Source organism: Lactuca virosa, chromosome 2 (genome assembly GCF_052849685.1).
Source record: "Lactuca virosa cultivar CGN04683 chromosome 2, Lactuca_virosa_CGN04683_v6, whole genome shotgun sequence".
Taxonomy (NCBI): domain Eukaryota; kingdom Viridiplantae; phylum Streptophyta; class Magnoliopsida; order Asterales; family Asteraceae; genus Lactuca; species Lactuca virosa.
This window is the reverse complement of record NC_136427.1, coordinates 248,429,086-248,455,542: the sequence shown is the minus strand read 5'-3', so window position 1 is coordinate 248,455,542 and position 26,457 is coordinate 248,429,086. Positions and strand designations below refer to the sequence as shown.

General features: G+C 36.9%; 1 protein-coding gene and 1 non-coding gene across 2 annotated transcripts; one reads left to right on the top strand and one right to left on the bottom strand.

Annotated features, from left to right (window-relative positions):
* Window positions 1-1,494: 1,494 nt before the first annotated feature.
* On the bottom strand, window positions 1,495-1,601 carry LOC145161760 (small nucleolar RNA R71). Its single transcript, XR_013738635.1, has one exon. It is a non-coding gene; the product is annotated as a small nucleolar RNA R71 (small nucleolar RNA).
* A 10,227-nt stretch (window positions 1,602-11,828) lies between these two features.
* Window positions 11,829-14,552, top strand: LOC145160718 (ruBisCO large subunit-binding protein subunit alpha). The gene is made up of 7 exons (XM_079080006.1): window positions 11,829-12,030; window positions 12,110-12,299; window positions 12,473-12,594; window positions 12,710-12,917; window positions 13,000-13,145; window positions 13,236-13,542; window positions 13,636-14,552. The coding sequence occupies exons 1-7, from the start codon at window positions 11,977-11,979 to the stop codon at window positions 14,373-14,375; spliced, it is 1,767 nt and encodes a 588-aa protein (XP_078936132.1). The 5' UTR covers window positions 11,829-11,976; the 3' UTR covers window positions 14,376-14,552.
* The last annotated feature ends 11,905 nt before the right edge of the window (window positions 14,553-26,457 follow it).

The window sequence follows — 26,457 nt, the reverse complement described above, 5'->3', positions numbered from 1 at the left end:
TTTCTTCCAAATCCAACCACAAGGTAACCATTTTTCACTCTTAATCTGTTAAAAGTTTTAATCTTTGGTGAAGTTATACCCTTAATTTCTGCAAAATCCCGATTTTGACTAAACTTGGATTTTAGGGTTTTGAACTCTTGTTAAATTAGGTCGTTTTAGACAAAATTTCTTATATATTGATGCTCCTGGAACATACCAAAGCAAACCCCTGAAGTAAATTTTAGATTTGGACGGTTAATTTCATCTAACAGATCTGGACTCGCAAAGTTCATCCTCCTCGCCGAGTCGGTTCGTGGACTCGGCGAGTCCATGTTGCAGAAGCCAGATTTTTTTATGTTTTTAATCTTTCTGTGTTTTGTTTTTGGTATGTTTGGTTATTAGGTTAATTTCCGTTCCTCGAGTTCGACACCCTACTTATTCAACTATACCACTAAAAGACAGGTTCACTGCCTTTGTGTGTTTAATTTATATTTTTAGAGTAGGAATAAAACGAGTTGGTTTTACACACATCAAGTTTTTGGCGCCGTTGCCGGGGAACGGTTCAAAAATTGATTCTAATTTCTAGTTTTATCGATCCTTTGTGTGAGCTTATCTTGCACAAAGTTATTTTTTTCAGTAATTAAGTAATTAGGTTAAGTTTTAGTATTTAATTGTTCTTATTTGTTTTTTTATTTATTTTTAGGCTTTTAGGCAGTGTACTCGCCGAGTGCAGTCGAACCTACTCGGCGAGTTCAGTGCTGATTTCCAGTTTCGTTTTTATTTTCTTTCTGTTTGGTTTTTGTTCTTTTTACGCTGTTTTCTTGCTTTTATTGCAGAGTGTTTATGACCAGAGGAGGCAATACACCTTTAACTCCACCACTCGAAGACCCGGAAGCTACTTTAAGGAAGAACAAAGGCAAAACCGTTGGAGAATCCGCATCTTCAAAGAACTCACCTTTGAAGAATCTCAAATCCGTTTGTAGCAAGAAAAAGAGCAGTAAATCAGGAGCATCCAACGCCTCTTCCTTGGCAAACGAAGACCCAATCAAGGAAGACATCGTGTACGAATCCGAAAAGGAAGAAAGCGAATTTGAAGAAGGTAGCGATCTAGAAGGCGGATTCGGCGGCACCATGGCTAACATCGATGCAGTTACCATGGGCGAGTGGAAGAAGAGGATGCGTGAAGATACCGGTCCGGGACTCGCGCAACCCGCGATTCCAGAAAATGCCAACTTCGAACTTAAAGGCCACATACTCGCCCAACTTAAAGAAATTCTGTTTTGTGGAAAAGATCATGAAGACGCGTACAAGCACCTAGAAGAGGTCAATGATATAGCCGATTACTTTAACTTTCCTAATGTGGCCCGCGACACCGTTCTGCTTCGCATGTTACCGGTCACGTTTAAAGGCGCTGCAAAAAATTGGCTAAAATCACTCCCTCCAGGATCCATCACCACATGGGCTAGAATGAAAGAAGAGTTTATTGATCAATTTTTCCCGCCATCAAAGATAGCCAAGTTGAAGAAAGCTATAGCTAATTTTGAGCAACAAGCCGGAGAATCACTTTATGAGGCGTGGGAGAGGTACAAAATCTTACTAAGGAATTGCCCACATCATGATCTTAATAGTCAACAAGAAGTCTCCATTTTTTATGATGGAGTAAACGTGACAACAAGGCAATTACTTGACTCGCAAGGACCGCTCACAAAGAAGGCACCCCCGGTGATAAAGCAACTAATTGAGGAATTCTCTAAGCATTCTAGAGAATACCACAATCCAAGGAATGATGTGACAAGGGGATCAGCTTATGCAGCTTCAGAAGATTTGTCGGCAGTTATGGCAATGTTGAAAAGCATGGATAGGAGGATGGATAAAATGGATCAAACAATCCATGCTATTCAGGTAGGATGTGAGAATTGCAATGGGCCTCATCTAACTAGAGATTGTGATTTGGACGAGAACGGGAATAAGAAAGTGCAAGTATGTTATTCAACTATACCACTAAAAGACAGGTTCACTGCCTTTGTGTGTTTAATTTATATTTTTAGAGTAGGAATAAAACGAGTTGGTTTTACACACATCAGAGTAGCAGAACGAATAGAAGGATTAAGAAAAATCCCATGACCATATACAAAATTTATAAGATTTTGCAACGCATTTTCTCCTGGTGATATAGTGAGGGAAAAGGGTATTTCAATCCATTTTGTGTCTTTTTTATCAATAGGATCTGAGTCTCCTAAAACACCATCTCTAACGTTTAGTAACCACGTTGCAAATTCTGATACAACTAGCTCTGATTCTGAATAGGTGCTCGTATTCATTAGACGCATATTAAGGTTTAGCTTATAAACTGTAAAACATGGCCACATGTATGATTTGGGTAAAGTCAAACTAATGATATGTGAGACTGTAATTTTTGGGGAAACAGGTAATGTTTGACGAAAATCGCCTCCTAACAGTATGAACATTCCACCAAATACCTTAGCATCACAATCTAGAATATCTCTTAGGGAACACTCTGGGTACTCAAAACAAAGTTTGTTACTCATTGGGGGCCTCATCCCATATAATGATAAATGTACGTTTCAATAACTCTGCAAGTAAGGTTTTCTTTGAAATATTGCATGCCGCTTTTTGCAAAAGGTCAATCGGTATACTGAACCTGGACTGAGCAGTTCTACCCGATGGTAGCAACAATGATGTTATGCCCGAGGCAGCCACAAGTGCGATCTTCCCAATAGAGCGAAAGTATGCAAGTAACGTAGTCCAAAGAAATGTCTTGCCTGTTCCGCCATGTCCGTAAATGAATATGAGAACCTGTTGTGCGTCTTTTTCAGGTGATACAACCAAGTTATAAATGTGGAGTTGTTCACTATTCAATTGTGATCACATGCGTTGGTGATCTGCTTTGATTTTGTCTGTGTCATATGATGTCTCTTCTAGAAGCAATCGATTTTTGCAGCAGTCTGATTGTCTCTTCCGTTGGTTTCGGCAAATGGAAGTCAGTGACTGATTTGGAAGGAGTTGAGGACTGGAGTATTCCTTCCAGTTCAAATCGGACCAATTGTTGTAAATGATCATCACTTATATGTAAATTCGATCCGAAATTATGTGAATTGATGTTATACAGCAAGTCATCACTCATTTTTCTCCATCCAATTTCCCACGATGACATTGGACCGCTAACATCACAGTGAATAAGCAAGCGACAAAAAAGTGATCTTAGTTGGAATGAAGTTGCCCACTCAGATGCTTCAGTAAATGCGCTCATCCATTCTTTGTCTTCTCTAATCAGGCCCAACGCATCACACGCATCACAAAAAATTGGATAGACCTTGTTATAAACGGTACAAACATCCTCATAAGATGTGCAACCTACCTGATGACAAAGTAACATTATCATATAGAACAATTCCCTTGCAGTGCACAAATATAATTCTACCTATCACACCGCTTGTCAGACGTTTTCTTCGTTTCCACCTTCTCGCTTCCTTATCCCACCAATACTTTGTGGGAAACACATCATAAGTGAGATCTGTTCCTGGCGAATCCCACCTATTATTTTCAAACCATCCTAATAGTATATTGTAACCGAAAGTTGGATGTTGAACAACGTCAAAGATGCGTGTGCATGTTTTCTTTGAAGTGAATTGTCTGCTTATTTGGTATATGAACTGGGAGTATTGTGACTGATGGTTCCCGCTCATGAATTGGAAAAGCTAAAATACGCCCGATAGCCTCATCAGGGAAAAGGTAATGACAATCAACAAAATTTCATATTTCTGAACAACAAACTTCACCCGTTCCATTCCTTTGGAAACATATTTGAACAAATATTTGATCATCATATTCCAACCAAAGTACTCCACATTAATATGCGTGTCAAAACGAATGCATAACCTTTTGTTGTGTGGGACGACATATCTCTTATCTACCTGGATCCCATTCTGTAGTGTATGGAATGCCACAAAATCTCTCTTATAATGTGGATAACCCTCTTTGTTAAAGACTATACAATGTTGGAACGGTTTTGGATATTTTTTTTACACTTGTCATCTTTCATACACAGAGCATTAACATTTAGCAAACCACATGGACCATGGATCATACACATTGTAATGGTGTGGTATAACAATGGTTCTGATGATGGATGTAACACCCGTAGATTCGGACTAGTCAATTTAGCGATAATAATGCTAGGTTACGTCAAAGGAAAAGACAGTTGCTAGATTCGAAGCGCTACCCAAATTTCAAGTCGTCACTTTAACAAGTGAGTGCATAGTCTCTTTCATGAACATGGTTTTAATACAAGTATTTATAAAAGTATTAAATATATGTTGAAAGTTTATATGTGAGTTATATGTTTGTTATATGGAAATGTATGTTATATGTATATTTGATGATATACGTTATGCGAACCAGACATGGTTCTATATGTAACACCCGCAGATTCGGGCTAGTCAATTAAAATAATAAGCGTTAAAATTTTTTTTTTTTATATAGAAGATTATCTACGATAAATAATCTTAACCAAAGTAATAGTTAGGGTTAACAATTGTAACTTATTCAACGTAATAAAGAATAATTACTTGAATATTATATGTTTCATGATTATTATAATATAATAAAATAGGAAAAATCAGTCGAATCGTCCGTAAATCGTAAAAATAAGTGCGCCAAAACATATATATATTACAATATATTTAGGAAGTATACGTCGTCCCGATCCCGAAAATATAAATTTCGTCGAAATCCGAATCCGTATGAATTAGATATGATTTTTATAAGATATAAAAGTCAGCCGCGCACAACGAATGTACGACGTAAAAAGCTACGAAGAGATTGGTTGACTTTTAGCTAATGCGACCAAAATGAAAATCGTAGTACTCCTTAAAGTAGGAATTTTGAGAAAAAGAATGTCAAAAACAGAGTCCGTACGAGAGAGTTATGATTTTAGCAAAATCATTTAATTTTATAAAAAAAATGGACAAAAATATAAATTCAAAATTAGCCGACGGAGTCTAAACGAAAGTTGTATATCTCGTCGATAGCTACGCAAGAATATAAAGAACGTCAAAAACGAAGTTCGTATGAACGAGTTATAACTTTTAATAGCACATTTACGTATTAAAATAAAGTGTAAATCATATATAGGTATACATACATATACATATGTATATATCGTTAGAAAGGTATCGACGATGCGATCGTTATAAGACTAGTGTTGAGTACTTTTGCCATTAGTTGAGTACAAATATCATTAAATCTATTTAAAATAGTATTATAAATGGGTGTTTAGTCATTTATATAACTATAAGGTCATTAAGTAACTATGGAGAGTAGTTTTTGAAAATTCAGTCACTATAAATAAGAGCCTCTAGCTCTCATATTTCTTGCACCATTCTCTTGATTCAAGAGTCTTTCCCTTCTTATCCCCCGAGCATTTCGGTCCCTCGTGATTCGACTTCTCTTTCTGTAGTTTTAGTATAGTAAGATGAGCGCTGAAGCGCTGCACGAATCTTTCCTAGAAAGATTCAGCGACGAAGTTCTGCTCCTGCAGAGCCCGACTCCTAGCTAAAACCCCATTGTAAGTAAGTTATGCTTACCCTATTTTAATATAGCTTATATTTAAAATTAGTATTGTTATTATGAACTTATAATAAATATTTGGGCTATTATTATGACTTATATAAGTGTTGTTATAATATCTTTTTAACTACTCGCGGTACGGAGAATCTGGTTTAAAGGGTCGCATAGGGTTGTTGGATTTCAGAAGTGCTATATGCCAAAATGGTCTTGCCCTCCGGTGTTTTATGTCTGGCCCCTGTCTGTACATAGTGGTTGGAAAATATTATTTAAACGCTTATATAATAATAATAATAATAATAATAATAATAATAATAATAATAAGACTAATAATTAGTCACGGTAAATATTAGACTAAAATCTAGTGGTAATAATACTAGGTTTCGTTGAAGGAAATTATTTTTAAGAAGCGAAGCGCTGTCTGAGTTCGGAATCACCACCTTACAAGTGAGTGCATAGTTACTTTCATCTTACACATATATATGAAGTATTTTATATAAATTACGTGCTATGTGTGCATATTATCTGTATACTTGTTATCTATGCTGGATGAACGATTTTATACATGTTTTAAATAATTTAAACTGTATATGTATTTTATATCTACGAATATGTTGGGTAAAACATGGGTAGATGAATGATGAGAGATGAAAGATGATATGAGTGAACATTGGCAGCTATAGACTTAGTGCCTAACAAATAACATCGGCAACTATGGACTTAGTGCCTATTGAATAAACGTTTGTAGCTATGGACTTAGTACCTGTTAGATAAACGTTGGTAGTTAAGGACTTAGTACCTGTTAGATAAACACTGGTAGCTATGGATTAGTACCCGATGAATGAACTTTAGCAGCTATGGAATTAGTGCTTTACGAACGAGCATTGGCAACTATGGACTTAGTGTCTGTCATATAAACCCTGGAAGCAATGGACTTCGGAATGAACGAATGCAAGATAAATGACTCTTAGGGTAGACCTTAAGAGTAAGGAAGATAATGGGGATGAGTAATTGGGTTGATTGTTTGATGTTTAAACATAATAATTAAATTATTGTGGGTTGAAAACCCTATGTACTCACCAGGTTTCCCAACCTGACCCACTCAAGCTTATTTGTATCACAGGTGTCGATATGAAGTTACATTACACTGAGAGATTAAAGAGATGTAGATCACTAGTGTAAATGAATGTAAGTTCTGTTTATGCTTATGTTTCTGTAGTGATGATGACATCCCAAATGTTTTAAAATGAACAAAAATACATTTCTTCGGAAATGCTTTGATAACGTATTTATCATGTTTTTCTGGGAACAAATTCCGCAACATTTTTTATTAAAAGAGGTACTATGATTTTTATAAAGCATAAACAAAATCGGTTTTTTCTGGCCGTGAAAATGGGGATGTCATACTATATGTGTTGAGATGTATTTACATGATAATAATAATAATAAAAGTATTATAAATGAGAAGATAAATGTATGTTAATACTTAATACTTTGTATAAAATATTACACTAAAATAGGATAGTGTTGCCGAAACAGAGTTAGTATTGAAAGTTGATTATAAGAATCGTAGGCTTGTTTAGTGATGACATAAAACTTAAAAGAGATGCTTAGTTCAATTAAGTTTGGATATTGGGTAGTATCTTATTAAGGGTACGTGTGTGATCGGAATAGAGAGTAGAAACTCTGTTCGAGGAGATTGATGATCGATGGAGTATGTCCTACGTACAAAAGTACTTTCTATGTACCAAGTCTTTTTCAAAGCTCTGTGTCTTAGGTGTTGCTTGTGCCGGAGTATTATTATGTTCTGGGGTATGAGTCCTACTCATACCAGGGTACTATAATGTGGCTGAAGTACTATCATGTACAAAGTCCTTTTTTTGACACTATTGTGTATCAGGGTACGGGATCGTACGAGAGTACTTTATTCGTATTTCCCCATGCTTTTTATTTTGATGAACTTTGTGTGTTAGCGTTTCCTTTCACGAAGTAATTGAGGGAACTTCGTAGAATGCCTAATAGAGTGTGCCAATAATAAATCACTACCATGTATGTCTGATGCTGTATTGCCGGATAGGGTGAGTCTGGGGGTAAAATACTTCACGGTGTCAGACCACTGCTAGGCACAGTTATCTAGATAACCACCCCTGACTTAATTGTCTTGTTGTTTTTACGAACGGAGGTTCATGGTAAAACTTATTCCATTCCCCTCATTTGATGTATTTATTGATCCTCGTTTGCTGCCAGGGAATTTCCGAAGCAGCATCGTCAGTTTGTTGTTCATATTGATCATTTAGGTTAGATCTTGTAAGATCGTTGTATAGGATCTATACGTGGGAATCGACGGGATGGGATAAACTGTTTTAGAGATATAATATATCTGTGTTAATGATAATAGTTGGATTTGTAGGTTTGAGATATACATTATTATCACATTGTGGGATTGAAAACCCTATACTCACCAGGTTTCCCAACCTGACCCACTGTTTATTGGATCACAGGTGGCTATATGAAAGATACATTCTGCTGAGAGATTCAAGGAGTATTAGGTTATTAGTTTAATTATTGTAAGGCTTGTAATATTTTGTTATGCTTATGTTTCTGTATTGATGATGATATCCTAATGTTTTAATATAAATAAAATACATTTCTTCGAAAATGCTTTGATACTACCATTATCATGTTTTCTGGGAACAAATTCCGCAATATTACTTTTCAAAAAGGATACTATGATTTTTAAATAAGCATAAACAAATCGGTCTTTTCTGGCCATGAAAATGGAGATGTCACAACGGATCTGGCAGTTCAGCAGTAATAAACACATCAATGTCAGAAGGGTCCTGTATTTTATGTGATGCAACGACCCACAACAACATATAACAGTGAGGTAAGCCCCGCTTATGGAATTCAATTGTGTACATGTCTACAAAAAATAAATTGATTGGAATTATTGTGAACTAATGTAAAAATGAAATAGAGAAAACTACAAATATATACGAATATATATATATATATATATATATATATATATATATATATATATATATATATATATAACCAAGAACGAATATATACGACTTACGTGCTACCACAAGTCCAAATGTTCTGTCTTCTTTCAGAAATGTTATAAACGCCTTTACTTTCATGTGGAAAACACGTGAAATGATATCGGCCCTACTATGTACATCGTTTTGATTATGGACCAACATGTATCGTCTAATTTCTGGCCACTTCACATTGCATGTAAAGGTGATAAAATATTGTGGGTTCCTATGTTCTCTACAAATGGAAAGAGCATCTTGATAGTGACTGTACATGTATCGGGGGCCACCGACAAAAGACAGGGGCAAAAGCACACGTCTACCAACAGAACGACTTTCAGTATCTCCATTGCAAAGTGCATCATAGATCCCACTGATGAAGTCAGATCTAAGATGTTCCTGATTATTTTGATAGAATTCAAGACGATATTGTTTGATACATGTATAAGCATCAACTAAAAACTGCTGAAATAATCTACATGAATTATATATAAAGAGAGTGTATATTACAACGTGCGTGCATCTGATAACTATAATACATGTTAACCGTTAAGTTTTTAGCTTTCGAACCCGATTCATTAAAAAGTTTCAGCTGTGGTGATCACCCGTCCTCACCATATGGGAAAAGCAGTGGGTATTGCAGTTGCATGTAATTTGGATGGAGTTTACTAACCCGTTGTGCCTGACCACCCTTTGAATGTATAAGTATATCGTATCTACTACTGGCATAGTTGTCACCAAAAACAATGCATCCCAAAGTACCAGGTGCGGGAGGAGCATAACGTCTATCCAGAACATCATTGAAAAGTCAAACCACATATTCATCTAAATTTCTTTCTTCAACAATTTGTTTGGCTATTTTAAAGGTATGTACATATTCGTTATGTAGTGTAAGTATAGTCATCAACACCTCAACCATTCTTGGATCCAGAGGTTGTTTCGTAGGGTCCTTGAAAGCTGCCAACCTATTAGACAACTCATGCTGCGTGTCAACCATATATAACTGCAAAAACCTCAGAGGCCCACCATCATCAGGGCAAAAAGAACCTATAGAATGCGACAGCTGAAAATGTAAATGTACAAAATTTACTGTTAACGAACTCGTATATATATATATATATATATATATATATATATATATATATATATATATATATATATATATATATATATCAACAAAAGTTACATAAAAAAATTGTATTAAGTTGTAGAAAATAATAAATAATTTGAAAATACAAAAAGAAAACAATTTTATATTATTTGAGAAATAACTAATAGTTAAAAATGTTAATAAAACATAAGTTATATGAAATTGTTTATGTAAACAATAACTTTTATACATATCGATAGTAAGTTTAACATATTTATACTTTGTCACATTTTAAATTTTTTTTGAAACGACAAATCTAACCTACTTCTAAACTACTCCTTAAATCCACCTATGTCCACGACAGGACTTGAAGCCTCAACCTCAAAGAGAAAGGGCAACACCGGATACCGCTGGGCTAGAAGCCCTTTGGTTTGTCACATTTTAATAACGAAAGATAGTTGGTTATGTAGTTAGGGGGTGTTTGATGCTTGTCTGTCTGGGTCCAATCAGTCGTTTTTCTGGACTCGGTCCGGATCAACTGGAACAGCTTGTTTGATTATGCTTCTTTGCACTTCTGATTCGGTCAAAATCCTCTGATTCGGTCCTAAAAAAAAAACCACCGGACTCGGTCATTTGTACCAATTTCACGTATTTGCCCTTCTCCTTCTTCTTTCCCCTCAACGTAACTTCTTTCTTCTCCTTCTTCTTCAATCCCACCACCAATGGTCCTCGTCCTCTTTAATCGATTTTGAAAGCGAGCCATAATATCGATTTTGAAATCGAGCCTATTCCGGTAATATTCAGTTTTGTAGAAGTCGATTATTCCGATTTTGCCCTAAACATCGCCTCGACAGTAATGGAGAAGAAAGTGATTCACTAATTTGTTCCAGTTGCTTCCAATTCGATGTTCCAGATCAATTTTATATTCGTTCCGATCGTTGAATTGGTAACTGTTAAGGTAAGATCTTCTTGATGTTTTAGTTGATTGTGAGGGTAGTTGATAATATCGATTGTTAAATTGGGACCTTACGGTTCTTCATTGTTGGTCTATTATCAATTGTTGATCTGTTTTCTAGGTGAAAACTAAATCTATTAACAATGGAGCTGTGAATCAATTTGACTATCAAAACATGATTCTTTAACATGCGCGTTAGATGTTTGTTGAAATGTTTGAATAAAATTGTTCAAGTTCTAATGAAAGCTTACTGTCAAATTCTGGTTTATATTATTATTAGCTTCTGCAACTGGGGCAGAATTTTGGCTCACTTGAACAAGCAGAAAGTTGTATGTATTTTAAGGAAACCACAACGGAAAATGCATGCATGAGGATCACATTGCAGGATGTATAATTAAGGAGCCAAAGCCTAGCTTACAAGGAGTGGTGGTGGCAATGTAGTGGGTACGCTAATCACCACCTGATTGCTCATCATTTGTGATGGTGCTAGGAATTTGCATAATTAGGTGCCTTATAAGTTACAAGTATTATAGAGTGTTCATGTTTGTTATTTTTTTTATATAACTTGTGTGTTTATTGGGTCATATTTTATGATCAGGTCAAAATAGTAGAATTCTAATGAAGTGATATATTACATTGTTTGTGATTATTGCAAAAATTTTGAAAACATTTTCTTATAATTACGTAATTTAAATTAATGCATATGATACAAAATTTAAATTTGACAATTACAAAAATAATCGAGAAAATTAAAAAAGAATTGTCTAGTTTTGATATTAATATATACAAAATGCAACATAAGGGTAATATGGTCATTTTTTACAATTCACCACAGTCAGTCAGAGATATAATAAAACAATATGGTTTCAGTCAGATGTGGACTCAGCCAGAAATTCTAACTCAGTCGGTACCAACTCAGTCAGCATTAACTCAATCAGCAACTATCAAACGACCCCTTAATTTATTTGGTTTGTCACATTTTAATAACAAAAGATAGTTGGTTATGTAGTTAATTTAAATGAAAAATGTAAAAATTCAGTCTCTAATACCAAAATTTTTCCCAATAAAGAAGAGAGAAGTTTATAAAATGTTAGTGGACAACTTGTAATAAAAGGAGACTATTGGGAGTAAAGTGCAAATTTCATTGTATCTATTGGCCAATGCCAATATGTTATTTCAGTCTACACACTTCTGGGGATCATCGAATGTTCTGGAACCGCCTTCTCACTCCATTTTAAAACCCTAGCGACAACCCTCACTCTTCGCTGAAACACCATTTTAACACCTAACTTTTATCCACAACTCAACAACTCGAAGCATCTCCCATGGCGTCTGCTAATGCAATTTCCACAGCTTCTATCATCTGCTCCCCGAAACAGGTAAGTTCCTTTATAATTTCGAGTTAAATCCAATTGTTTGTTCTTTATGCGCGTTGTTTATATCGGATTCTGCTCTCAGGGGGGATTGAGAAATGGTAATGGGGGTGTTAGTCAATTGCGGACTGCTCAGACGACGACACAATCGCATCGCCGGTTCGCGGTTCGCGCTGCGGCTAAAGACATTGCCTTTGATCAGAGTTCTAGGTCGGCTATGCAGGCCGGTATTGATAAACTTGCCGATGCTGTTGGTCTTACTCTTGGCCCTAGAGGTATCATTTATGACTAATCATTATTGTCTTAATCGTTGCTTAAGGGTTTAAAGGCTCCTTAATTTTGGATTAGTGGCTTGTATGGATCATGAATTTGCTTAAACTAATAAACAACTTGTGATTCTGATAACAAGTCTTTCTGCAACTGAAACTCTCAATGTTATTCCATATAGGACGGAATGTTGTCCTGGACGAATACGGCGCCCCAAAGGTGGTTAATGATGGCGTTACAATTGCCAGAGCTATTGAGCTACCTGATGCCATGGAAAACGCTGGCGCTGCTCTTATCAGAGAGGTTTGAGCCTAAAGATTATACATACTACTACTTGCGGCTTATTCAATTTGAAACTACTAGTCGAATATTGTTGATTCTCTGTTTTGTAATCATTTGTTGACTTGAACGTTAATAGGTTGCAAGCAAAACCAATGACTCAGCTGGTGATGGTACTACAACCGCATCAGTTCTTGCACGTGAAATCATCAAACTCGGCCTCTTGAGTGTAACATCTGGTGCTAATCCGGTTTCAGTAAAGAAAGGAATCGACAAAACTGTAGCTGGTCTGGTCGAGGAGCTGGAAAAGAGAGCCAGACCTGTTAAAGGTCGTGATGACATCAAAGGTAGTTAAGATTCTCTTTTGTTGCTATAACTCAAATGTTTCTTTCTCAGCTGATGGGACTTTTTCTACTCTTTTCTGAAAAGCCATTGCCTCAATTTCTGCTGGAAATGATGATGTCATCGGTGCCATGATTGCTGATGCCATCGACAAGGTTGGAGCAGATGGTGTGCTGTCCATCGAATCATCCTCCTCCTTTGAGACAACTGTTGATGTTGAAGAAGGAATGGAGGTATGTATTGTAATAAATTTGATTATTCAATTCAAGAACTCTGTGTTCTATTCTATCTACTTTATTAACCATTTTCTCATGATTTTACAGATTGACAGAGGATACATCTCTCCACAATTCGTTACAAACTCTGAAAAACTAATAGTTGAATTCGAGAACGCCAGAGTGTTAGTCACAGACCAAAAGATATCTTCTATAAAAGACATAATCCCATTGCTGGAGAAAACCACTCAATTAAGAGCTCCTTTGTTAATTATCGCTGAAGATGTTACTGGTGAAGCTCTAGCCACTCTAGTCGTGAACAAGTTGAGAGGCATTCTTAATGTCGCTGCCATTAAAGCACCTGGTTTTGGTGAAAGAAGAAAAGCCCTCCTTCAAGACATCGCCATCATGACAGGTATAATAATAACATGAATCAATTATTTTTCACATCCTTCAACTCAATTGTTTTCGTATGTTTGCTAATCTTTGTTTTATGCTATATATTTAGGAGCTGAATACCAAGCGACTGACTTAGGTTTGCTCATTGAAAACACACAAGTTGAGCAACTTGGTATGGCGAGAAAGATCACAATCAGCAAAGATTCAACCACAATCATAGCCGATGCTGCATCAAAAGATGAGATTCAATCAAGGATTTCTCAAATCAAGAAAGAATTATCTGAAACAGATTCAGTCTACGATTCCGAAAAGCTTTCAGAAAGAATCGCGAAATTATCTGGTGGGGTCGCTGTCATAAAAGTCGGAGCTGCAACCGAAACTGAATTAGAAGACCGAAAACTCCGAATCGAGGACGCAAAAAACGCGACATTTGCAGCGATAGAAGAAGGAATAGTCCCGGGAGGTGGAGCTGCATTTGTTCATCTGTCAACATTAGTTCCTGCCATTAAGGAAAAGCTTGATGATGCAGATGAACGTTTGGGTGCTGATATTATTCAAAAGGCGTTGGTGGCACCAGCATCATTGATTGCACAGAATGCCGGAATTGAAGGTGAGGTGGTGGTTGAGAAGGTGAAGGAAGGGGAATGGGAGATGGGGTATAATGCGATGAGTGATAAGTATGAGAATTTGGTGGAGGCAGGAGTTATTGATCCAGCCAAGGTGACAAGATGTGCGCTTCAGAATTCGGCTTCTGTTGCTGGAATGGTGTTGACCACACAGGCGATTGTGGTTGAGAAGGCTAAGCCTAAGGCGGCTGTGGGTGGTGCGCCTCAGGGACTGGCTGTGTAATTTTATAAAAGTTGTTAGAATAAAGGAAAGGTTGTGGTGGTGTAGTGTAGGAGGCCTGGGTACCAATTGGTTAAATTATTTTTTGTTGGTTTTGACTTTGAGCTTGAGGCATTTCCGTGATTGCAATTTTATGAATATAATATAACGATTTAATAAAATGGACCGGTTTTTCATCTTTATGCCGGCTCATACCATATGGACCAAATTTACACTTTACTTTATATATAATTTGAGACTACATTAGAAAGAGTTTAAATTTGTGAATTATAATATTTATATGGTATCAGTTGTTTAGGTAAATCTAGTCCGACTTTTATTTGTTTTTCCATAATGTTACTACTTGTGACAGATGTAACATCTTCACATCAGAACACCACCTTACTCTACTTGCAAGTAGTTTAATAAATATATTTTACTAATTACATAGATTTATTTATTTAAAGTTCCTCTTAACATGAAAAAGAAACTTAGGCGCTGTTTGTTTTTTTGAAGCCAAAATGTCTGCAGTCTGTGGACCATATCTACAAGCCTCTGTGGCAGAAGAGGTGGACCAAATGTCTTCAGTCTGTAATAAGAAGATTGTTTGTTTTTAACAGCTGTTGAAATAAATTGATTTTTCAAACTTAATTTCATGTCATAAACATTAAAAATGCATTTTCAACAAAAAAAGAAAGAAAGAAAAAACTGCACAATGGCCTATTCTTTTTTTTTTTTTTTTTTTGGTTTAGGTTAAAATGAGGTCTGAAGACCTTTGAAGACAGTGGTCCATGTCTGCGCCAGGAAGACCTCGCGCAGACATTTTTTGATCTGCACACTTCCAAAAAACAAACACTCTGCGAGGGCATATGTCTGCGCGGCGCAGACAAAAGTGGTTGAGCAGATCTTCACAAAAAAAAAAAAAACAAACAGCCCTTTAAAATCATGCATGAAATCAAACATTACTAATTTATGCTTCCAAGTTTGTAATACAAATCATGACAAAAATTATTAGAATAACCAAAAATCATAAGCTTTTTATCACAAATGAGAATTTGTAATTCGCTCTTCACGAAGGTCTCCGTTAGGGGTGTTCATCGGTTCAAATCTAATGTATATTGATGGAACCGACCCAATCCAAACATTCATTGGATGTTGGATTTAGTGAACCGATCCACTCCAATTCACAATAAAACCTGAACTGAACGGATCCAATTGGATATTGGATTGGATCGAGTTTATCTATTGGATATTTTGATTGGTTTAATCCATTGGTTATCTATTATCCAATAAATTCTAAACTCTAATTGTAATACCTGTGTCCAGATTGGTTGAACTTAATTGTAGGAAGAACCAAAGATGGATTTTGAAAGAAACTCTGTGCCACGGTGTGGCCAAGGAAGGCCGTGGCAATGGTTAAATGGGTCGCGTGATGTTTTTGGACCACCACGGCGTGGCCAAGGCAAGCCACGACGTGACAGCTGATCAGGCCCAAGCCCATGTCTCTTTTAGGGTCCCCTTCGCATTTAAGCATCTCTAACTCGGTTTTAGGGTTCATTTTTTGGCCTATATTCCCCTTAACCTCAGAAAAACCCTAATCCTTTCCCTCTTGGTGGTTTTGGCACATTTTGGGTGGTTTTGGTGCTTTTGGAAGGAAATGAGGAAGAATTGGTGTAAGGATCAAGCAAGCAACACTTTATCATCTTGGTTATCACCTTCTGGACCATTTGTAAGGATTCAAGTCTCTATCTTTGGAGTTATTCTCTTAGATCTAGGTAGGTTGTTTTGGTCCCTTTTTGGTTTATACAGTTGATTTGAGTGAATGGATGGAATAAAGTTGACAACTTTATTTCTCCCTAGTGTCCCTTGAGCATCATATCTTATTGATCTGGAGTTTGGTTATGATTTGTGAATCTTACATAAGTTTTAGGTCATTTCTTTCCATTTGACCTAAGTTGAGTTAAGGACATGCATGGGTCATGAATGTCCATCAAGTAATCATTTTTAGGGACCTTTGGTACCCCTTTAGCTTCTGGAAGTGTTGGGATTAAGGAATTTTTTGGATTAAGGGCTTAATGGTTACGTCATTATGGATTTTGGCTTTATTTGGACTAGGGGTTGAGATCTTGATCTCTTTGGGTGTCTTAATGAATAAAGTTGGAAACTTTACTCATTTAGATCATAGTTTGGACCAAATCTAAGCTTTGGAGCTCTTGGAATTGAGGAAGGCAGCTTAATCCATTAAGCAGCTGGAAACCCAGTGCCCACGGCGTGGCCATAAGTTGCCACGACGTGGCGACTGAGAAATTCCCGTAGGTTGGCAGGGTGAAGGCCACGACGTGGTGGTCAGCTAAAGCTAACTCAGGCCGTTGACTTTGACCGTTGATATTTGGCATGGATTGAGTTTTTGGTCAATCTCTATTTTTATAAGGTAGATTTAGGGTTTGCCTTGTGCGGATTGACACGAGGTGTTAAGCACCCATAATTTGACATGGGAGCAGTTAGCTGTGGTCGGCACGGTTTCGAGCTGAGTGTTAGTCGGCTTTGTGATTCAGGTGAGTCTCCTCACTGTGTTTGGCGGGTCGAAGACACCAATGCCGACCCATGATTTATTATGATTAGGATGCTAGTTGTCTATGTGACTCTTGCATCTGTGGTATGTGATATCTATACCGGGCAGGGTCCGATGCCAGGCGAGGCCTGGTGAGTGTATTGTATGCTATTTATCTTAGTGATTCTTATATGTATTTTATGTGTTTGTATGTATAGCGGGCGAGGCCTGACGAGTATGATTGAGCGGGGCTCATTTCATGTTCAGGGCGGGGCCCGATGACTGTAGGGCAAGGCCCATTGTATGTATGGTATGTGGTATTTTGGAGAAATCATTAAACTTTGTGCTTATAATTTATGTTTATGGTTTCAGGTACTTTCGGTTTGAAACAGAAATGCCTGACTTGACTGCACAACATCCCTCATAGTTTTCCGCATTGGCAATTAATGATATTACTCTGATGTTGAAATAATATAATTACTTTGATCGGGTTTGGAACAATTCGTTGTATAATTTATCGTTTTGAAAATGAAAATTTCACTATGAATTTTCGATACGTTACACCAATTCAGTATAAAACCTGAACCAAACGGATCCAATTGGATATTGGATTGGATCGGGTTTATCCGTTGGATATTTTTGATTGGTTTAATCCATTGGTTATCCATTAGGGAAAACTGCAATAAAGTCCCTACATATTGACCTCATAATCGATTTAGTCCCTATATTTTTTTATTCAGTTAAGTCCCAAATACCGGTAATCGTATTCAATTTAACCCTTTGACCCGGTCAACAGGTCATCCAACTTTCAAAAATTACATTTTTGGCCCAGATTTCAAAATTTATTACAAATTTGGTCAAAAATTTACACTTTTGGCCCAGATTTTAAATTTTGTTACAAATTTGGTCCAAACTTTACCATTTTTGCCCAAATTTTAGAATTTTATTATGAATTCATCGTAACTTTAGTTTTTTTTTTACCACGTTTTTTCTCAAATAATTGTTTCTAATATGTTTTTTCTTTATAAAATCATATTTATACAAAAAAAAAACGTATTTTCACATAAAAATCTTATATTTTCTATATAAAAACTTTTTTTAAAAAGTTTTTTGTATATGAAATATATAGTTATAAAAATAGGTATTTATCAAGTATATAAATATATAAAAATCCGTTTTATAAAAAAATGTATACAAAAACGTATTTTACAAAAAAAATGTATACAAACACATATTTTATCTATATCTTTTTTATAAAATCGTGTTTATTTACATTTTTTTTATAAAAACGTGTCTGAATAATTTTTTTATATAATACGTGTTTGTATACATTTTATAAAATGTATACAAACACGATTTTATAAAATATATACAAACACGTATTATATAAAAAATTATTCAAACACGTTTTTATAAAATGTATACAACACGATTTTATAAAATGTATACAAACACGAATTATATAAAAAATTATTCAAACACGTTTTTATAAAAAAATATAGATACACACCTATTTGTGTGCATATATATATATATATATATATATATATATATGTGTATATATATATATATATATATATATATATATATATATATATATATATATATATATATATATATATATTGGATATAGATCCGGTAAGAAATTTTTTTTGGTAGGAAGGTAAGAAGTTTTTTTTCTACATATTTTTTTGACGAACAAAATAAATGAATCACTAGATGATTCATTTGTAAGATGATTCACAAGAAAAAATTCCCAAAAAAACATCTGTATGATTCATTTTTAAGTAAATTAAGAAAAAATTCATTTTTATAGCAATTTTAGTGAATAACAACAAAATCATTGTATAAATGAATCACCGAGATGTTTTTTTGAGAATTTTTTTTGTGAATCATCTTACAAATGAATCATCTAATGATTCATTTTGTTTGTTCGCGAAAAAAATATATAGAAAAAAAACTTCTTACCTTCCTACCAAAAATTTCCTTCTTATTTGATCTTGACTCTACATATATATATATATATATATATATATATATATATATATATATATATATATATATATATATAAGGTGATAGGTATTTGTATACATTTTTTTTATAAAATACGTTTTTGTATACTTTTTTTTATAAAAGCAGATTTGTATATATTTATATACTTAGTAAATACATATATTTATAACTAGATATTTCATATACAAAAACTTTTTAAAAAAAGTTTTTATATAGAAAATATAAGATTTTTATGTGAAAATTCGTTTTTTTTTGTATAAATATGATTTTATAAGGAAAAAACATATTAGAAACAATTTTTTGAAAAAAAAAGTTGTAAAAAAAACTAAAGTTAGGATGAATTCATATAAAAATTCTAAAATTTGGGCAAAAAGGGTAAAGCTTGGACCAAATTTGTAACAAAATCTAAAATCTGGGCCAAAAGTGTAAATTTTGGACCAAATTTGTAATACATTTTGAAATACAATATGGGCCAAAAATGTAATTTTTGAAAGTTGGATGACCTGTTGACCGGGTCAAAGGGTTAAATTGAATACGATTACCGATATATGAGACTTAATTGAATAAAAAAATATAGGGACTAAATCGATTATGAGACCAATATGTAGGGACTTTATTACAGTTTTCCCTATCCATTATCCAATAAATTCTAATCCATTTCTATCGAATAACCAAATATAAGTATTATAACTAAAAATAAATCCGCACACAATTACACTAAAGAGGACTAACAAAGTAAAACTAACTTCAAGCCTTTAACTTTAACGACCAAGGTTCAACTTATTGATATATTTGAGTTTTCTCACTATATTACTTATGACATAGTTTTTATGACATGATTGTATGCTGAGCTAGACTAGTAGGGTCTTGCTTGATACTTGTATGTTTGCATGTCTCGTTTGGCTGAAACAAGCCGTTGTTGTTATGTATGGTATTTTTTGTTGTTGTGATATTTTTCGGAAACTTACCAAGTTGTGTCTTTACAATTATGGATTAATTGTTTTCAGGTACTTCATCAGACTGTGGGAAGCCGAAAGCGTGACTGTACACACTCATCAACAACTTTCATGATTTGAGATTCCGTGTTTATTTTGTTATACTATGATTTTGGGATTATGACTTATGGAACAAATGACTTTTATCGATATTATGTTTTATGAAAATGGGTATTTTATCTTATTTAAAAATGAATAATTTATTGTGAAAACTTGGACGTTACAACTGGTGCACTATTTTGAGGTGAGGCGTCCGTTAGGAATTAGTCCATGAGCTAATAGAGATGCATATACTCCTCATGTTGTTGCAAAACAAGTAGCTTTGATGTCAAAAGCAAGTGAACACTCCTTGAAATATTTTAATCGAGAGAAAGGTATATTTGAGTTGATAACTAAAAGAGGAAAAAATGTGCAAGTAACTGTAACACCCTATTTCGAATCGTTTCCTAATTCGGGGCCGTGACCCGAAGATTAGTTTTATTAAGGCTTTGGGCCTTGGGGAAAGAGAGATTTAGACCCCCTTTGGATGTGCATAATGTAGACTAGGTGATTCGAAAGTTCGGTTTGTGCTTTGGAGCCCAAGGGTATAACTGTAAAGTGATGGTTCGGGCCTTTTATGAATTTTGGATTTAAGTTCGGAAAGTTTTAAGGCTAATGAGAGTTGATAGGATTGTAGATCTTCTCATTAACTTTCCGTGGATATAAGGATCGTCGAAATTGGACTTAGAACGAAGAAGTTATGGCCTTCAGAAGTTTGGTGGTTTTAGGGCTAAGCCTAGTACGCTGGGTGTACAGGGAGTACGTCGGGCGTACTAGGATGGATGATTGCGGATGGCCCTTGGAGTACGTTGGGCGTACCAGGAGTATACTGGGCGTACTTCAGTCAGGTGCAAACCCTAATTTAGGGTCTTGGACCCTATTTAAAGGCCTTAACTTATGTGCAAACCCTATTATTTTCAGCCTCCATCAACCTTAACCCTAAAATTGAAACCCTAGTCTTCCTTTGAGTAATCTTGAGACTTTTGGGTGATTTGGAGTGTTTTTGGTACACATTGAAGAGGAAGGAGCTCCTCGGATAAGTGTTGGTTGTCTTGGAGCTTGTAGATCCAAACCTTGTTCTTCTTGATCTATCTTTTGGAGGTATAAAGTCTTTAACTTGATGGCTTCTCTTGTAGATCTAGTTTGGGTGGTAATTTGTCATGTTTTGGTCCCATGATTGTGGTTCTTGTGAGTAGAAGTTACTCCATAACCTTTAAGCCTCATATTTGGTCCTTGTTGAGGTCATTAAGTCATAAAGTTTGGATCTTGTGGAGTTTTATCCCATCATGCAAGAATTAGTGACCATCTTATGTAGTTAGGAAGCGTGGATTGTGGTTTAGACCACCATTAATCCATGCAAAGTCATAAAGTCAAGAACTTTATGACTTAAGACACCCCTTAAGGGAAAAAGAAGCATAAAACCATAACATGAAGAGATCTAAGCATTCAAAGATCAAGGTTGAGACTTTATACCTTCTTGCAGCTGATGAAGGTGCCTAGTCTCTGGATCCACAAGCTTAAGCTCCAACAAAGCTTCTTCACCAACTCCTTCTTCTACCAAAGGCATCCACTAACCAAAAATGCACCACAAAAGGTCAAGAACACTCAAAGATGCTATTAGGGTTCGAGATTAAGGTTTTAGGACAATGGAGGCTGATAAAGAGGCCAAATATTAGGACTTAAGGTGGTTATATAAGGTGCAAAACCCTAAAATTAGGGTTTCATTAAACCCCTTGTACACCCTGCATAACCCTCTTACGCCCAACGTACGAGGCTCGAACCCGCGATCCAAACTCCCCTTTAGTACGCTAAGCGTACACATGTGGTGCGCCTCGCATACTAGCTTCTCAGCTAGTAGGCTAAGTGTACCCAATGGTACGCACCGCGTACTAACCACAAGGACCAAAAATGCAATATTTTAATTACGAAGGGCAAAAAGGAAACATACCCATTCAAGCATTACAATCATTTTCCAAAAGGCCCAAATCTTACTTCTTTAAAGCCCTAAAGCCTACACCAGACCGAATTACAGTCCACGATCCCAAATCACATAACGATATGAAATAGAGTGTTGCAACTCTCCCCCACTTAAATTAGATTTTGTCCTCGAAATCACTCCTTACTACCTTCCAGAAATGCTAGACATCCTAGGTGATACTCCCACAACCTCGATACGGGCTGAGAAGTCGACTCATACATACAACTACCTTCCAAAACTATAACCGAACCCAACCTTAGCAGGGCTCTCAAATCCTGATGACGAACGGATCCTTACCCCACTAGCATTAACCACTGAAGAATAACCATTACTACCTTGCCCAAAATCCAAAATCCTAAAACCTTGTTTGACTCCCCGACAGACAGCCCAACTGAATCACCGCCAATTTAACACCACTTCGTACTCTAAACTGACCATAAACTCTTCCAACCCTGGATTATCTTGTTGTCCGATAATTTCATTTCTGATGTAACCGAGCCCTCCTTGGTCTCGTACTTACCTACCAATTAACCGATATACCAGATTTCCCAACTTGCTGAGGCTGATAGACTCACACAATCATACCACACGACTCCTGAATGAAGGTCTGTTTGGTAAGATTTGTCCTAGCTTGCTTGCCATAATGGCTCCAACAGCCCTTCTGGTCCAACCAGGGATAACGTAACCAACCATTAATCATAATCGAATCCTTCGATTGAGATCAAGGGTGACTCGCGAGTCTCACCCCTAAGTACCAGACCAATCTAGAAACTCATATCCTGATAACCAAAAATCCGCAATTTCAATCTGACCAAGATCTCCTGCATCCACTGAACTGAGATGTAAGCTCCTCAATTGACCGCCAAGACTGGAAGTCTCACACATGATCCCACCACTAACCACAAAGTCATTCCACTCTAAATTTGATTCAATACCTTGCTCAAGCCAATTTCCACCGGGTCTCACCCATACTGTCATAACCATACAGGCCTACCCCATGTGTCTCACCCAGTCTGCACAATCGAACGGGCCACGCCTACGATTCTCACCCAATCGAGTGCTATACAAGTCTAACCTCTCCTCGGATCCAATGATCCTCATACCATAACCAAGTGAAATCCCTCGTCAATATTTCCGCCTTAACCCATGCATACGCTGATCCTGTTTCAGCCCAATGGCCACTCCTACCATGGCCTACCTCATTCCGGTGAATGCTGCGACTACCCCGTAGTCTTACAACACTTCCAAAACTACCTATCAACCTTGTGAATGCTACGACAGCCCCGTATTCTTACAAAACTACCCTATTGCCATGGACCCACCCCATGGGCTTACTGTCTAACTGCTAAGCCAACCATGATCATCATAAGTTGAACCCACATCCGACTATACCCCAATCAGGTATTTGGGTCATGCTTCGAACCCCAAAGCCTTCATCAGGCAAGAACAGGCAGATAAGCTCTAACAAAACCCTCAACCTGGATCCAATCACACATCTGCCATGCGTTACTACGAATGCGCCAACCTATCACTGAAAGTTTCTGATCCTCAACCTTACACGACCTCTATCCATTCCAGACTGGCACTTGAACTAGCCTCCTTCTCGACTAGAATGTAGAACTCTCCTTGGTTTCGCACCTGATTTTAATCTCAAAAATCCAAACGGTTCTCCCCCACTTGGATATAACTATACCTTGCCAACCTTACACAAAAACAGTGAATAATAAATTCTCTTGCCGAAACTGACTGATCACGAACCCAACATCCACTTACCAAAGGGTATATGCAATCCTAACCATCTTCAACCGATACGATTTCAAAACTTTTTGACACTTCCAATATTTGAACAAGCTCACACGACCACCATCATCATCCTCTTGCTACCGCTCCTTCCCTAGCAACAATAGCGATCGGACCCAAAGTTCTTTCCATAAACGATCACCATCCCCACTGAGAGACACAACACTTTTGAACTCTGACTTCATTATTGAACTAATCATGCTAATCCATCTACTGATCTTCCAAGCGGTTCCTGTGAATTGTTTCCACCAATGGCCCACAACAAACTACATGACCATCTAAATCCAGCTCAACAAGATGTATCCCATTCATAACTCTCAACATGCGAAAATGGCATAGAAAAAATCCTTGATAATATCAACTAGGCAATAACAGAGAACTAAACCAAAAATAAATCCTTACACATACAATCACATGATTCATGGGACCTATGGGTTATGGGCCCACAGGGAAATCCCTACTGGAATGACTCATTTCCTGCAACTGAAACTGATGGGTTTTGAGCATTCTAACACTCCCTAAGTGTATATGCAACCCTAATAACCTTGGATCTATGTTTGTCTAATTATCATGCAAAGTTGAATTCCAAGGTTATATTCCTATCTAGCATACATGGGGAACATTTTTAACTTGAATGAAAGATAGAATAACTTACCTTGTTGTTGATTATGATCCTTGAAACCTTGTGAGCCTAGCACCCCAAGTGTGATGCCTCAAGTGCTTCACACAACACCAAATGCAAAGGAGTAAACTTTGAGAGAATCTTACACTTGCAAAATCGGCTCTAGCCCTCTTGTTTCTTAGTGTCACCGATTTTGGTGGAGAACATGTTGCTTATATAGTGTGTCACATCTAGGGTTACACCATGTAAACCCTAATGTGGCATGACTCTTCATTTCCATGACCCATGGGTTTGTAACTCCCATGGAGCCTCCATGGAGCATTCAATGGGTTTAACCCAACTTGATTATCCATGGAGCCTTTTAGCCCACTATACAAGTTATGAATGATTTACATGATCAACCCATATATTTAATTAGTCATCTTTTGATCACTTAATTAATCCTAGATTAATTCTTGATCAATACTAATTAAATAATACTATTAATATATTAGAACTTATAATATATTAATAAACCACAAGTGTTATTTCTCTCATTTAGTCTATCCAAATGCATGATGCCATGCAACCCAAATGGACCATGCCGGGTCGGGTCAAGTACATACCAGAAATAGTTATGGACTTAGACACCTTATCCAACAGAAACATCCTCTCCATGTATCCCGAAAACATCCCACACGGGTCCTCCCACACTTAGCATAATACGATCACATGATTCATGGGACCTGTGGGTTATGGGCCCACGTGGAAATCCCTGCTGGAATGACTCATCTGCCTGTAACTGAAACATAATCTCCATGTCTCCCGAAAACCTCCCACATGGGTCCTCCCACACTTGGCACAATGGCCACAGCCCTGCTGGCCTCCCAAACATGAATCGTGAGTCATGGGACTCTTCGCATGGCCCCCTTGCGGTCTGAATCTGCTCTGCCCTCATCTTCCCGAGGTGTTCCCCATCAATCTCCCGCTCACGAGGTCTAGCAATCACACCAGTCAGGGTTTGCACCCTGACTTGCTCACAAACTCCCTTGCCAACGGATGCACTATGATAGCTGGCGCAACCTCTGCCCTAAACCGGGTTGCAAACTCATCCCAAACCATCGTCTCAATGGCTTCACCTCCCTACGCGAAATCTACCTCTTCCCACCAATCTCGAGCTCTGCCTTTCAAAAGACAGGAAGCTAATCTAACCTTCGACCCCCTGGGGTAGAAACTCATCCAGAAAACATTCACCATATCTTCTAACCATCTCCTACTAGCAATAAAGTCCTTCTCCCCAAAGAACTTGGGATCCCCACAAGCACGAAACTCGCGGAAGGAAAGAGTGCGAGCTCCCACAATAGCCATAATCTAAGTGCGGAACGCGCCCAAACGCTCGTCTAAAATCTCCATGATCCCCTCCTTGATCGTACCAAAGATCACAAGAGTCTGCTCCAAAATACCGCGTGTGATCTCCGAAAAGATGAACTCCTGCATCCACTCATCAATCGACTTAGTACTTGTACCTGAGACTAAACCATATCCTCCACCACGAGCGCTCATCACAACACCGAACAACAACCATACAATAATCAGATCATACTAAAAGAGTCCTCATCCCACAGGCTTCCTAGATTCTCCGTGACTCCCCTTGATTCGAGTATGGATCCTATGCTTTCAGTAGTACAGGCCCAATACTATCTTCCACACCTATCCATTCTTTCCTCAAGAGTTATCCTGGATCCTCCAAGTCACCTTCTCAAACTGGTACTCCAAATACCCGCTAAGCAGCACAACCAACCTGCTAAAGCACTTCCTAGGTTCTCGACCTCTCCCTGCCATCAGCCGCTGAAAAACTCTCATTAATGTCAGCTAAATACTTCATGAATACAATCACATGTCGCAAAGCTTAGATAATCGTTCGAGTAAAAGACTCAACCCTACAACGATTAGACTCAAACGAGAACTGCACAATAGAGTCAAAAATATCACTTTGAGATTATTTAACTCTTGCAACATGTGACTTAACATATTCACTCAATAATTTAACTTACATTACTAAGAGTTCCACAAAGCACAAAGCAAGCAACATTCGTGCAGTAATACTCCAAGCCACAGAACAAACAAA

What these genes read in the sequence shown, in the direction of transcription:
- LOC145160718 (XM_079080006.1), top strand. Translation starts at nt 11,977, where the DNA reads ATGGCGTCTGCTAATGCAATTTCCACAGCTTCTATCATCTGCTCCCCG. An exon ending in GCGCTGCTCTTATCAGAGAG is followed by an intron (nt 12,595 to 12,709) that starts GTTTGAGCCTAA and finishes GAACGTTAATAG; the next exon opens with GTTGCAAGCAAAACCAATGA. An exon ending in AGACATCGCCATCATGACAG is followed by an intron (nt 13,543 to 13,635) that starts GTATAATAATAA and finishes CTATATATTTAG; the next exon opens with GAGCTGAATACCAAGCGACT.